The sequence below is a fragment of the Poecile atricapillus genome, chromosome Z (assembly GCF_030490865.1).
Source record: "Poecile atricapillus isolate bPoeAtr1 chromosome Z, bPoeAtr1.hap1, whole genome shotgun sequence".
Lineage (NCBI taxonomy): Eukaryota > Metazoa > Chordata > Aves > Passeriformes > Paridae > Poecile > Poecile atricapillus.
Window position 1 is genome coordinate 108221585 of NC_081289.1, and position 16394 is coordinate 108237978.

Consider the following 16394-nt stretch of genomic DNA (forward strand, 5'->3'; position numbering starts at 1 on the left):
AGTTACATGGGATTATGGAATAGGTAAACATGATCATTTACAAATAAAACAGCATGAGTTGCAACCATGAATTAATAATGGTAACCCTAGACTCTTTTACCTTCACTGCAACCAAGATCTTGCCCTGCTCAGGACACAGGTTATAGCATTCTGCCAGAAAGACCTTCCCAAAGGCTCCTTCTCCCAGTTCTCTTTTAAGAACGATATTGTGACGCTTGATGTGATGCACAACTGTGAAAAGAAGACAAAATAGAGGTCAGAAGGGAGCTGCAAGTTGAGGATGGAGCCCATGCTTACAGCCACATGGAGATAGGCTTGCCTGTAAAGTAAGGGAGGAATCAAAGTGCCCACATGTCATTTTTTACCACTTTCTGCAAAAAGACTGAGTTCATACATGTGTATTTGGAGGGTAGTGCATTTTCTGGATAAGAAGACATGGAATTGAGGAAAAAAGAAAAGGAAAAATGTCCTGGGAAAAGGACATTTATCATCACGTTAGGATGACTGCTGAAGAGCATATTTAAGAGCCAATGGTACTTTTTAAAAAATATTAAGACAGTGAATCAGAAAACAAACCAAGCCTTTCTAACAACTTTTCTGCTTTTGTACCTTTAACAATAGCAGAACTCGCCTGTCCAAATCCAAAAAGTTTTAAAACTAATCTAAACCAAGAAAACCAAATGTGTCCTCTTTCAACTAAATGCAACTTAACACTCTGCTTTCCCAAGTTCTGCTACACTATAGCTACAATAAAATAAGAAATTCTGTTCTCACAAACATGATTTACAGTATTGATCTGAAGTAAAAGAAACAAAAGATGGACAAAGATTTTAGTCCACATAGTGGACAGAACCTTAGTTCAATTGCTGCCCAGAATCAATTGATTCATGAAGCCCAGGAACGTTTTTTGACTTACTTTATATTCTCCTTTCAGCAAAATCTTCCATTAAAATCTTTAATATTTAAAATATTGTACTAAATTTTGTAGACTACATTATCAATTTACAACGTTCAAGCTAAATAAAGCAGTTCTAAGGGCAGTTTAGCTGCCAATAGGGTGGACAGCTAGTGTTGCTGAAACCGTACAATCCAGACAGCATCTGCTGATGATTTTAACCTCAGTGCACTTAGCTGTCTTTGAAAACACTGAAATTTAACCCTGCCTGGAAGAAGCCCATTTGCAACTTAAATTCTAAACTCTGAATTAAATAGCAGAGTACAGGCATCAGTCTGACTTCTGCAAGGGTGAAAATCTCACCTTGGCTGCTCAACTGCAGGGACCAGAACTGAACCCTGGCAATAATTTAGGATCTAACCAGATGCAGACCAACATCTGCCTCCATACTTGGTCACAAGCCTATTCCAAACCAGGTGACCACTTACAGAAAATCACCTTGCCTCCATGGCTAAAGGAGGAGGGCTGATGATAACATCAGTATGGAGAAACGGCACAGCCTGTTCCTATTCCCATCACCAGTATTTGGATAAAAGGATCACAGTTTACAAGAGAAGAAAATGTGTGCCCCATACCTTAAGCCTACAGCAACCTAACCCGAGCACAGTGCACGTAAATACACTTCATATCCGTGTGTGTGGACATGAGGGAAACGTGGTGCTGGAGCCGGCTTGGAGAGACAGCAATCCACCACCCATCTGCCGTCATCAAGTGGGCAGCACACCCAAGGAACAGATCTCCACCAGACCCAGCTGGCACCTGCTAGAGGGCCCCTGGGCAGTGTGCAAGCAGCACCCCCACACACTGTGCATAGAGTGGTGAAGGCTGGATTCACTCCACAGCCCACCAGACTCACCAGGCTTTGCTGCTTTCCCCACAGCTGGTGGCTGCAGAGGGAATATTCACAGCCTCATTTTCCAGTGCCAAGTCTTCCAGGAGAGGCCACATGTCCCAGTAGGTATACATGAAATGAGACTACATGGTACCTAAACTTTTTACTCTTGTCACACACTGGTCTAGCACAAAATTAAGTTTTGTCATGGTGATGCTTTATTTGGCCAGCTACCTTAGCAGGTCTGTGCTAGCACCCAGTAAGAATTTGCTTTTAATTTTCATTTCTTCCTCAGCACTGGCTTTGCAAGAAAGGCTCAATATGCAGTCAGCACAAGATAGGCCTGAACCAAAACACACCCTTTCCCCATGGGCACAAGTTACCCAGCATTGCTGGCCTCTGCTAACCCTGGTCACAAGGCAGACCAGCAGAGCTGAAGGGTTGCTGCCCTGGCATGCCACCTGAGCGACAGAGTGTGGCACATCTCATCACCTGAACTTTAAAAATTTCTGGTAACAAATGAGTGATACCCCCTGTCCTCTAAAAAACCTACCATCCAACGCTACCTCTTGGGGAAATCTCTTTCCCTCTGCTTTACTAGTAGTATTACCAGTAGAGGCATTGCCAGGAGAATGCCTCTCTTCCTTTCTCAGAGGGGAAAGGCAGCAAAGACAGTTTTTAATTTTTTTTTCTGCCCACATCTGCCAAAGACTTGTTGATGAAGACAGTCTGAATTTTGTGTGGATCCTCTCCATTTTGAGCCCATTATACTGCTAATGTTGGGCCTAGCAGTACAAAGGAGTTTTTTGTGAAACTCCTGGAGGACTTTACAAACAATAGAATAAAAATAAATAAGAAACATATTCAATACTTCTCTGTAGTACACTTACAGCTGCTGTTAAACACTCTTATATAAACGTAGAATTTGAATAAACAATCCATCCCATAAACCAAACTGTAAAAGCTGAAACACAGCAAGGCGTAGAAGAGGTCTGCACAGAATCTATTTGCAACTTGTTATGCTCTATCCATTCCTGTTACCTTTTTGAGCTGCACTGAGTTACTGAACAAATAAAAAATGACAGTAAGTATGACTAAATGGGCAGAGATTAAATGTAAGAAAAATGTAAGTAAATCAAACACATATGATGTGACAGATATATGAGCTAAGGAAAAAAATCCATTTAGCACACTCAGGGCCCCAACCATAATGACACCATCTTCAGTGGGAGGATATTTGAGCAAGAGATACACTGGAAAATTCAGGTCAAAATCTGCTTTCAGTTACTATCAGGATAAAGCAAATTATGTCTGTTAAAGTCCAAGAGATTATCCTGGATTTACATTGAAGAAATAAAGCAGAATTTGGCCAAAGAGGTGACATAAACAAAGAAGTCATCTCATAACACTGTCTCACAAGAAAAGGTACACAAACATTCGAATGACAGCTATGTATTTTCCTCCTTTTGATTCTAAGTGGCAATTGCATTTGACCTGCCATTTGTACTTTTAAGGTCATATCATCTCTGTTTTAAATCTCAAATGATTTCTGTAAAAAAATATGTTCCATTAAGCTAAAAGCCAAGTTGAGTTGAAACACTTCAGATAGAAATTAAATATAAAACACGGAGCAAGACAAAATGAATTAAAGAAGGGTAAGTGCTGAAAAGAGGCTATGTTAAAATAATACCCATGCAGCCATACCCTTAAAAGCAGGGGGCTCCCATGGAGGATTTCAGGGGCAACTGAGAATCGGATGGCAATGGCAGAAAATGTCTCTCTTCTCATCTTATGAAGCATCAGAGAAACATCTCACAAAAAGAGTTGGATCTTTAGGTATTTCACTCACTAGAAGACATCATGTCACACGGGAAATGATGCAGTAACATATTTCCAGGTATGGGACTGCACTCCCCAGGTAACCTACCTTTGATGGTGAGACTGAACAGAGAGGGCCACACCACATTCTGGAATGGATTCCAGCAAAACAGGCAACTCAGAATCACCTCATCACATTGAATTCTCTGAGTTGGACACAAATTAATCCAGCCAGGGGCAGCAAGACATGCAGCAGTATAAATTAGCATTTTTTTGCCCATATTTAAAAAATGAAATGTGACTAAGTGAAAGAGCTTCTCCTTGGTCACAAACAATAGGTCTTCACATTTTACCACTACATGTGACCATTACACCATCTAAACTGACCTTCTAAACTGTATAGAGCATAATATTGATAATAAATGACTCGTATATGGCAGAAGACTGTCTCCAGAAAGAGACTGTGCCAGTTGTGATTTGAAAGTCTGAACTGTCCTCTTCCTTTCATGTGTAATCATTTCATTGTTAATAAAAATGCATGTCTTTTTCTTTGTCTCTTAATCATTAACTTGTCAGGTTTGCATCTCCCTTCCTTGGTCTTTAGGGGACTTTCCCTGATAGTTTTAGTGGCCTTTTCATGTTTGGTATTAAATACATGTAATCAACACCCTTCTTGCCCTTCTTGGTGAGGCAAAGAGACAGAATTTCCTCCACCCAGGAAAGCATTTTCTCCAGTTCACCAGTCATTGTCTTGACTTTTCTCCAGATAAATTTTAAACATTTTTTTAAAATAAGTTATTTCTAGTTGATTTTTCCCAACTGGTAGCCACTCTCCCCAGGGTTGTGATAAAAACATAAAATCAGTTCCCTATATCTCTTCACATCCATAGATTACACTAGTCCTTTAAGGCTGGATTCCCTAAGGAGCACAAAAGTGAAATACTTCTGTGGTATGCCTGTGAGTGTCTCATCTTGAAGACCTCACCCAAATACAATATTACAAATGTTGTAGGTTTCAAATGCATTCCCATATACCTCACGAGAAGAGCGAGATTTATGGAGAGACTGAAACATGGACTCACTGATGGACAATAAACAGACAACAGCTGACGGGCATCACTGCTCACTGAACTACCAACACTGTAAGATCCTTTTATGTTGCATATCCACTTAAATTATCTGCTGAGTCTGCTTCTGAGGATACTGTTCAAAATTTTGCTAGTGGTACACACGTGGGGCAGTCCTGAAGAAATTTGTTGTGCCAGGACTCTGAGAAGAGAATGAGGACTTCAAAATGCCAAGAAACTGGGCAAGGTTTATATATGTAGATATAGATACAGATATATTTATATTTATATTTATATTTATATTTATATTTATATTTATATTTATATTTATATTTATATTTATATTTATATTTATATTTATATTTATATTTATATTTATATTTATATTTATATTATAATCTCATATAATATTATACCCACAGCTGCTTAAAGTTTAAAGGCAGTAACGGCAAAGACTTAGCTTGTGATGTGGCACAAGGTCCCATAGAAAGATCCTTTGCAAATTTCTTCATTCCTTTTCCCACTATTTCTATGGCAATTGTGTATTGAACTATTTCTGATGCCTAGCTAGAAAAAAACAGTTGTAAATGGCCAAGTGATTGTTTAGATAGTGTATCAAATTTGTACAGCATTTGCCTGTATAGAAAAGAAGTTTCTGCTGGAGTCTTATAGCAGAAGGATATAAATTCACTACAAACAGCATGCAGCAAGTCTAGACTGATGGCCATGTCTGCAGTTTCTAGAAGCTATTGCCAGAATAGAAATTTTGGCTTATTGAGATATCTACTCTCTAACATGGCAGTAAAAGCCAACAACAATGGTGGGAGTATTTTGGTTTTTGGTTTGTTTTTTTTTAAACCTTTTGAACTGCCAGCCTTGTCTGGGCAGAGAAATAGGTCAACTCAGCTGTATCTTTCTGATTATTTGATGCATTTATCCCATACAACATTCATTACTTATTATTCTGTATAGATTTTTATGTAGTGCTACTGTTTAGTTTTTACCATATAGCAGCAACAATTGCTCATGCAAGGCTCATGCCCAGCTGTTGTAGATACAAACAAACAATGTTTCCATGTATAAATATATATACACATTTTTAATTTGTATATATCTGTGTATATATAAATGTGTGCATATACACACACACACACACCCTCCATTATATATATGTATACATAATAGTCCACAGCTGAGAATCAACTCACACATCTTCAACAGAAGTAAAATAAGCTGACAGAAATTCTCCTCTCAGTGCCTGAGGTACTCTGTTCTAAATGAAAGGGGTTGGTACAGGCTATAGAAAACTGAGTAGGGAAGACTCACAGAAAACAAGGCCAGAAGGGCACTTGGGCCTTGTCACATTACCTGTTCAAGTCCAGCTTCTGAAGCACTTTGAATCTTGTTTTGTGTCTTTGGAAAAAACACAGTATAATTCAAGAGTGGTAGAACAGTTATCCCTTGGGTGGCCATCAGTGATTTGTCAGGCTTGTCACAGGCATTAGATCCTAAATGGGCCTTAAGGAAGGGATGGCCCACTTAGGATCTAATACCAGTCTGAACAGGAATTGAACTTCATGGAAGAACTGGAGGCATTTATGAAAGGCAAACAAGTGACTTCCACAGGAATGGCATAATTCCCAGGCACTTACTTCCTACTGGTCTGGAGCTACATCTGGTAAATCAAATAAATCTGTGATTGCTGCAGCTTAACCTTTCAGTTGCTTTGTTTACAATTTAAATCCTCACAGGATATATATTTAAAACACAGAATTTTTATTTTCCTGCGTTAGAATTAGGCTTCCTTTTGTAACACAGCGCTGCAGCTCTGGTGGGTGTCCTGCTCTTCTCTACCTGCCTGGAGCAGCAGGGGCACCACAGATCTTGTCCACTGTAAACTCATTTTGCTGTAGCTGGCATGGCTCTTGTCTGTCTGAAACACAAGTGTTTACTGTCTTTTGGGGTTAATATTTTATTCCTGGTGAGCCATTTCACTTTACTAATTTCTTACTAGAATTTATTTGGTTCAGTTGGCCAAGATCCCCTCAGCTTGGCTACAGATAGCCATGATGCCATACATTTTTAAATCATTATATTCAAATAAGCATTACTTAAGAATAAATTCTAGCAAAAATGCCATCATTGTCTTAAATGCATGAGTCTGATTAACTTAACTCACCCTTCATGGGGAAAAAAAAAAGTCAACAGTTTATCCATACATGAACTTGCCCTTGCATATTAAAACTGAGATGCACAAGACCTTCAAGCCCTAGCAACGTAAAACTGATCTTTTACATGCTAAAACAATTGGGTAGAATAGAAAAGCTGAAAGCTAAATTTGGCTATTTTCAGAATTAATCACCCTGCACTTCTCCTTCTATGATGCTTCCAGCCTACTAAAAGCTTTTTAGCACGGTATGGTAAATCAGCTTTAAGCAGAAAACCATGCTGGAGTTTTGACAAAACACTGCTTTTACAGATATGTATACACTTAATTTATAGATGCCAATCTCAATGCGCTTCTTCCAAAAGGTTAATTAATCATCATGCAACTTAGAGTCTATTGTGTGTGAGTTGCTGTGTAAAACCTGTTAGCATTATTTTATGGTTGCAAATCTAGTCTGTCTTTCATATTTAACTGGACACAATGATCTCAACATGAACACCCTTCCCATACAGACCTGGAAATCCTCTCCCTCCACACTATGCTAATCTTCAGGAATCTTCTGTATTACAAAAATAGGAGTACTTGGCAAAGGATGGGGGGAATATCATGTAACATATCTGATATAATAGATACTTGCAGAGGGGGAAGGGCTAATAAACATACGGTACTCCAAATAGTAACTCTTTTCTATCTGTTTTCAGAAATGGACATGGTCTGAAAAGCATCTGACAGTGCCGGCCTGAGAAGTAGGACCTGAAAGAAACTACCTCCAGAGATGAACCATATTCAAGCTTAGAGTAAATGGGTATAATGTGAAATTCAATGGAGATTGCACTGTTTTTGATCTACATTTCTCAGCTTTGCTACTGCTCTTCTTGTTTTAAAAGGAAAAGGAAATAATTTGGTGGCTCTATGTTGTGGTAATGAGAGATGTAGGGACCCCAGGCGGGTGCAAAGGAGCGCTCTTTATTGTTACTGATACGTAAGGCTTTATAAAGCCTTACCTATCAGTAACAGCTCTACATGAGGGAGTACAGAAGGGTTTTACTGATGGCCTTTCAAAGCGAAATATGAAAAGCAAATGGAGCTTTCAAGCTTGTGAAGGAATAAACCATATGCTTGGCTCATAGCTGAAATTCTATTCCCTTCTTAAAAGTTAAGCACATACTCAATCTTTACCTTTTGCTGAACTATCTTTCTGAAAGACAGCATAGAATCTGATCAGCCATGTTAGATAGGTAGGTCTGCCCTGTTGCAGTTAACTGAGCATAGAAAGAAAAGGGAATATTAGAGAAAACATCATAGCAGCATGACAGAACCCAGACTTACAGCTCACTTTTGAGCAAATTATTTACCCTTTTCTTAATTTTTTTTCCCATTTCCTTTTACAGTTCTATCAGGCTGCAACACACCGTGTGGCTTTTTGTGATGAAACCTGCATCTTAATGCATTTTTATGTTATGCTTTGCTTTCTTTTAGCCAATCAAATTAAACCCTTCCCCTAAGCACAAGGCTCAGCCTCTGCCTGCTTCCTTAACTGCACACACTGCTAAGGCTTTGCTTCTATATGGTAATTTGCTCTTATGATTCTGTACATATCTTCTTTCCTTTATGGATTTTGCCGCAAGTGGCCTTTAAACAGAAAGAAAAGTTAAGAGTTTAGCCATGTCTGAGGAGGATCCCCAAATGACACATAAAGACACTTAACACGGCAAACAAAGAAAATATAAGACCTTCCTCATCATGCATTATTTACTGAAAAAAAAAAAACAAAACCTCATCAAAATGAAGAAAAAACATATCTCGAATTTTCCTACACACTGACACAGCAAGAACATCAGTTTGCCTTCTGTCATATGGGTACATGGAAGGAGTTAGCATTATATTGTCTGTGCCCCATTTGACAGGAGAGAGGACCAAAACATCATAAAAGGTGGACAAACCTGGACAAGAAGCTATTCCCTTTTACAGACTTGCTGTCCTTCAGCATTTCTGCCTTCTTCCATTGGTGAGGCACTTGCTCTGTTTTTGTTCCACTGCCAGACTGGCACACCTTTTTGTTAGGACATGCCATACACAGAGCCTTATGTCCCCATAGGGCATTTTTCCTTTGGCCTTGCTACTGTTCCAGAATTCCAGTGCTTATGATGTAATTGGCAGCACATGCATGCAAGGCACACCCAGAAAATCCATCTTTACCACTAGGCTGTAACAGATACCTCTACAGCAGCCACAGTGCAGTCAGAAGATTATTATGTTGTGCTACCTTCCAACAAAAAGACCTGCAAGATTTCACTTTTAGGTCAACAAAATGGATTTGCAAAGGGTTTACAAGACCGAACATGATGGGGGTTTTTCAGGATCAAAGCCTTAAAAATTGCAAAGAAAAGATGACTTTTCTTTTGTCCTGTTATAAATGCGCTGGGGGGAAAAAAAAAAATCTTTCTATGTTTCCACACAAGCATAGCACATGCTTAATTTTTCAAGCTTGAAAAGATCTTATTGCTAATTGCAGACCACATATCACCTCCTCTGCTGACCTGATTCTTCTCTCCTTCATCCTTGGAAGGACTAATATAATAAAGTGTATGTTTACATGAAACAAATTATTTCCTGTGTAAAGGCAATGGAGTTTCTAGAGTTTGAGTGACTTATCATTCTTCAGGGTCTGACAACCTTCCCAAATCCTAGGCAAGGATGCAAACTAGACAATACCATGCTCCTTGCATCGAGCTTTGCATAAGGAAACAGTGGTACTCCTACTTGGACATTATCTGTAAACTGCACTAAACTATAGCTCAGCCAGATTTGAGAACACTAAAGGCTTTTTTTAATAGCAATGAGATGAGTGCCTATTCTACTTCTCCTACCAGAAAACCCAGCCTGCCCTATGATAAAGTGAGAAAAGAAAACTGACTTTTCAACGGGAACAGGAGGACTTTCCCAGATCATTTTTCTTGCAAGAAAAAAGTCACAGGTTTTCTTTTCTCTCTTGGTTCAGCATGTTATTTTCATGTAACATGAAAACTGATACACCTATCTAACAGACATAGAAAAGAATATAAGAAATCTCCTTTCACTCACTTGAGCTCCAGATTGCATTATCTGACAGCTGAAATTACGTTTCCCTACATTTCAGATAAATAAGGAGGAATTCCACACCTTTACTAAAACAAATTTAGTGAGGGAGAAAAGGTCTCCATTATGTTCAGGTCCTTGCAACTGATCTCACAGCCTGCAGCCCAGGGCCACTTGTCCTTTAGTGCATCATAGGCAATGTCTTGCCCAGTATGCCCCCATGGCTAGGGACAGCCAGGCACCAGTCATGCAGTCAGCTCATAGTCAGTCTGTCAAATGGAGGTGTGTTTAAAGTAGCATCCGAGAGTGTCTTGGTTCCACTGCAGACAACAAATCCACAGCTCTGTTTGGTCTCAGCAAGGGTTCCTTCAGACTGTGTTTAAGTAAGGCCTTTGTAAACTCTCACTAACACATATAAATCCCCTCCCACATATCCATAAAATTTTATTTTAGAGAAAGAGAATGAACACAGATACATTGATTGAAAGTTAACTATACAGTATGTCAGGAGCTAATGAAAAACAAAGACATATACTCCTTTGGGATAACAACAACTTCCCACAGGGTCCAGTGTGATAACAAACTGTCAGAGCCCCAGTGCCAACAGTGACAAAACAACCACCACCAAACGGATCTTATAAAGCTGTGGCCCATTATGAGGTTGAGGACAAAGTCAGTCTCTGCCAAAATGCTTTCACTACCTAAAAGCATCTTGGTTTTGACTTGATAATTATAGTGTGCTGAGCCAACCAGCTGTCACTAAGGAACAGGAGCTGCCCAAATGAAGCAAAATGCATAGACATTTACTGCTGATTTATCACACAATAATGAACCCAGTTACAGCCTTTTGAGGCGTGGAACTGAAAGACAGAGAGAGAGAGAGAGGAGAAAAAAAAAAAATAAGAAGAAAGGGAGAAAGAAAGAGCTTTGAACGCTTTGTTCCAGTCAGTTCCCATGAATGAGGAAAACACCAGGCTTGATTCAATCGAAGGATGCCCTCCCACAGTCATGCTGTTGCTGGAGAAGTGGCCACTGGGCAGATACCTGAGACATACATATCCCAAAGCACACAGACCCAGCCTTCACTGAAACATGAACTGATGGCAGCACACATACATAGCAGGGCACACAAGAAGAACAGCAGAAATGGCTGAACGAACTTTATTCAGGATCTGACATACAATGTCAGTATAATAAATGTGACCTAAAGAAGATTGTTACACTCATAACAAGACTGAATTGGCAGCTTTGCCCAATTAGTACCAGTTCATTTTATGTTGATAACTAGTATACACATACGATATGCTGTAAAAGCTTAATAGATGTCACCATAAATCATAGTCCTTTTTATCCCCTGTGCTCTTTATATTTGGAAAGTACTTTTAGTTGAATCTTCTTTAATACTAGTTGTAGACTGAAATTAATGCAAATGTAATTCTGGCAGTCTCTGCAAGACACCAGAAATGCATGGACCAGAAAGGTTCTTTTCTCACCCAGCATCTATAGGACTACCACTCTTAAAAAAAAAACCTGTTTTGTTCCAACTACTGTACACCATGATATTTACAGCAACTTTTGCCTGCACATAACTAAGATAGGCAAAATGTAGGGGTTTTCTCCCCATCCTCCTGTAGTTCAAGTTCTCAGAAAAACAACTACCAGTTTGCCTACATACTCACCTACTGGGGAAACATTTTAAGCAGCAGTAATCAATACAAACAGCTGCTACATTTTTTGCACTGTAATGGCAGAGTACCCCACTTGCTTACCAGTAAAGAAAATAGTAAAAATTGCCATGATTTTTCCTGTTACCAGTGAAAATGCTGAATTCTGGTCTCAAACTGCTCAAACTGACAGTTGCAGCCAAGGAAATGGGGGTCATCCCTTGATATGTCCCTGGCTGCACTTAGCTAAAACACTGAAGTGTTAAAATGTCACCAGGGTAGCCTCACATACCACTTTACAGGCAGTGTTTGTTAACTGCTGCCTTCTGCAAGACCACCACCAGCAGGAGGGCAAGTACAGACCTGCTTTGAGGAGGGACATGTCTGAAGTCTGTTGTCATGCTGGAGGGATACTTTACCTTTTGGTAGTCTAACATCCACAAAATGGCCCCTAGGCAATTTTCAGGGCTCTGTGTTTCCAGCCTGTCCTTTAGAATTTTAATGAGGAGGAAGGGTCAGAAGTTAACATAATTATTTATAAACCAATGTCAAGATTTGTTGGGTAGTTTTTCTAGTGTTTCCCATGTACAACTCTAAACTAACTAATATACTAGTGCATTGCTTTCAACATTGCTTATTTATTCTTGTAACATTTTCTTCAGTAAGAGAATGGTAATTCAGCCATATGTTCCAAGAATATAACAGGCTCTAACTGCAAAAATAACTATTACTGATTTTCATTTTTCCTTACAGAGAAACTACAGAGAGACAACATTGTTTACTTCTAAAGACTAGATACACACACACACACACACACACACACACACACACACACACACACACACATATTAAAAGGTATTTGTCATAAGCATTTTGGCAAACAACTCTTATGAGGCTTCTGCTGAGTGAATCCCTCCCTATATGACTGTTTTCCCCACCTCAAAAATAAGGCCAGAAATGCATACCTAGCTGTTTCATAATAGTAGTTGGGATATTTAAAAAGTATTGCTTGTTTTCTACTTGAATAGTGTCACAAAGCTATAAAGCATAAGTTATATATTCATCATGATTCTTATTTGGTGTATTTTGAAAACAATGGCACAAACTCCTCACTGACATCCCTTTCTTAAGTTTAAAATCTCAACTGGAAACTCTTCAGTTAAGAGTTTGGCTGAAATAAATATTTCCTTGTAATTTTACTGATTCTGGCCTCCTTAAAGTGTATTATAATGCACTCAAAAATAAAATAAAATAGTCAAGAATACATTCAGAAAAAAAGATTTTAAAACAACACTATTTCTCTTGCATTGCATTCAGAATTATCTTGTATGCCATGAAAGCAATCCTCACTCACAAAATGTGAGCTGGAAAAACAAGTGGAGTTCTTCCAGATTAACTGTCACAAAGAGAAACTGCTGAAGGAAGCAATTAAGAAACCCACAGCATCCCCTAATTTAAGACACATTAAAAGAAAAAGAAAAAAAAAAAAACAAACAAAAACTTGCCATGAACAAAGGAAAATGTGAGGTCTACTGCTAGCTGTGCCCTAATTCTTTGCTTATTCCAATCTTTATGCTGTTAGTTTACAGTATTTTATGTACTATCCTCCATAAAAATAAATAGGTCCTTGGGGACTAAAATACCACAACCAGCACTTCAAAACTACTTGCAGTAGCTCTCTTTCCACACCTTCATAGATGTAAACAAATAAAGATTTCTGAACAGGGGCTACTGGTATCATTTGCCTTCATATTGTGCCAAGCAGGCTTTTGAAATACCAGTTGTTGTGGAAACTGGGGGAAATGGTAAATTGCATCTTAATGAGGGCTATTCTAGCTAAGCATTGGAACAACATCATTAGGAAAAATCCCTTCTCAATACTATTTTAAAAGGTATTTTCCTCCATAATTTACCAAATTGAAAGCTAGGACAGTAGCTAAGACCAATCAGTTTGAAAAATCTGCATTATCCTTGCTACTCGCCGAAAAGAACTGTGCTTTCACATATAGAGCTTACTGGAAGCCCTTGTTAAGCACAGCTGTGACAAATCCTGCTCCAGCATTTTTAGTTCAGGTCCAGTTCTGCAGGATTCTAACATAACTTTCCCAAATCAGTGACAAACTTGTCACTGACATTGAGTGGAACCTGAAACAAACAGTCTAACAGAAACGAGGGATGTCTTACTACAGAAAGACCTCTGAAACTGGGCAGGTTGTGAGTCTGAATGAGAAGACAGTGCACACATAGAAAATGTGCTACATGCTGCAGCTCTCCATTCAGTAATTAATATCTGCAGATATACAGGAGAGGAGGATGATCCACATTGTGGAGTTTATTGACAAGGAACACAGAAGAGAGATAAAATACGGGCAGGGTACAACATGAACTCTAAAAAATAGAAAGAAAAGGAAGATGACTAAACTGCTACAGTTCAAAAGAAAGGGGATCTCCAGAGCTCAGGTGATTACTAGTGCTAGACAGATATCCCCCATTTTTCTCACTTAAGCATTTTAGGTCCTGTTAATTCATGTTTCTTTATTCTTAACTGTGTTTTATAGATGCTTTATAGACAGAAAGATAAACATCTGTCCTGCAAAGAATTCCCTTAAAGATTTTATGTAACATTTTACATAAATACTATGCCTAGTACAGAAAGAATTTGTCCATACCCAAACCAACACAAGCTACTTATTTCTGCACAGTGATTTTTTTTTTTTTTTTCTGTTACACTAGACAATCATATTTGGGATATGTTTAGAAAAAAAGACAGAAACTTTTGCTAGCTTCTATTTCACTACTTCTTAATGACTCAGCTTTATTTTAATGCCACATATTGCACAGCTACCTGCCTGTTGGAAATAATTCTACATCCTATTTTGTTAGCTGTCCTACAATTTCAGAAGCTTGTGATCTCTTATGGAAGTTTGCAGATGTAGTTCCCTCTCCCTCCCCAGCTACAGCATGACAATGCATGCCAGAACATAAGCTCTGGCACAGACTTTGGAGACGGATGTGGAAAGGTTACATAATTTTGCAATAAATTCAATATGATCAAGCAGCACCAGTTAAAGCAATCACTCTCCTGGCCAAAGAAATAAGTGAGGAAAAGAAAAACAAAAAACCCAAGTCTTCACTTTTCTGATGTCCTGTTGCATCAAAGCACAGGTTGCAACAAGATGAGAAAGTGTAATGTGCTTCAACGTCTTTTTCAGTTGCTATGGTACAGTTTCTTATGGAAAATTCCTTGTTCTGCGTGATGTTTTTCCTGCCTCATTTGGGATGGCAGAACCGTTCCTTGTGTCACCTGAGAAACCGGGCTGTCAGTTTCCACCTATTGGTGAGAAAGAAACTCATCAGCAGCAGAACTCAATGGAAAATTCCCTGGTCAGAAGTTTCTGCGCTGGAGGCCAACATGACAGTGGGGAGCAAGGACGGATAGGTCAGGGGATGAAGGTGCCACACAGGAGATCTGGCTTCCCATCTCGGGGTCAGACACACATTTCCTGTGTAATCTGGGGCAAAGGATTTAATCACTGGGACTCCCTGCTCATACAGGCAGGACAACCAAGCATCCTTTCCCCGTTCTTCACCCTGTGTGTGAAGCCCCAGGTCTGTAACCTGTCCACTGGACAACTAAGTAGCTCCAGGTTACAGCAGAGGGGCCATAGCCCAAAAGCTCTTCAGGCAAGGGTTATGTGAACCTGCAGAGTCCCCAGTGTTTTGCACAGTGAGGTCTTGGTCGGACCATGGGGCTCTAAAGTAATGGATGGAAATAATACAAACTGATTTCATTATTCTCTGTTTTTAAGGAAAAATATCAACATAGGCAAGGAGGGAAAACTCCAGCTTTAGTGTACAGCCAAACAGGAAAAACACTGGGCTTTTGTGTTCTGGAGGAGACCTGCATTCTATTTTCTCTATAGATAATACTGGAAATTGCCAGAAATACAGTATAAAAATGCTATTGTAGCATCACATTAGTGATGCAAAGCAATCAGGGATCAGGACTTGTCACTAGGAGAATTTTTGTTATGGACTTGTTGGAAGTAATCTGATTTTAATGTGACATTTTTCCTGCTGGAGTGTTTGCCCTTCCAATCAAAAAATAATTAGATTCCACCACTTTTGATTCATGACAAAAACAAAGCATGGTTAAAAAGAAGAACTAAAAAAAAATCATTAATATTTTAATGCTGTTGGATACCTGTGGTACTTCAGAATGCCGAAATTTCCATGGACTCCCTATGGTGGTGAGAAGAGCTTTTGACCTCTCTGACCAGATGGGTTTTGAAAATAATAAATGCATAAGTATTTGAAAAGAGACTTCTTTAGTAATGTCTGTCATGAGAATGAAGAGCATTCAAAATATGACAATGCAAGTGCATTCCACAGGACGAATTTTCTGGTGGTGCCAATATTTAAAGCTCCATTGACTTCAGTGGAGTTTCACCCTTTAATCTAAGAAGGTTTGGACTTGTTGGATATCACTCGCAGTAACATACAAATTTTTGTCTTTTAGAGTCCCTTACCAGCTAAATTCAAATAGAAAATTAATGGAAACAGGTGTAGGAATGAAAGAAAATATACTAATACTAGTTAAATATGAGTCAGGACATTCAAAATTTTGATTCCCATAGCATTAATTCCAGCATAAAGCTAGTCAAAAATTTCACTGAAAAATATTAATGATGTAAAATAAAGTTTTAAATATTTGGGAGCAGATTTTTAGTTACCCTTTTGCTTTCTAAAACAAAGAATCAAATTTAACATTCCAAAGTGGGAATATCATTCCCCTCCCCCAGACAAGCACACA

At 38.8% G+C, this 16394-nt stretch overlaps 1 protein-coding gene across 4 annotated transcripts in view; it reads right to left on the reverse strand.

The window, feature by feature from the left end:
- The window catches only part of NTRK2 (neurotrophic receptor tyrosine kinase 2), a 194116-nt gene that overhangs the window by 49739 nt on the left and 127983 nt on the right, over positions 1–16394 (reverse strand). For all 4 annotated transcript variants that reach the window (XM_058827381.1, XM_058827387.1, XM_058827382.1 and 1 more), the window contains one exon: positions 101–231. In XM_058827381.1, coding sequence (XP_058683364.1) covers positions 101–231 — 131 coding nt within the window. The remainder of the gene's footprint in view (positions 1–100; positions 232–16394) is intronic.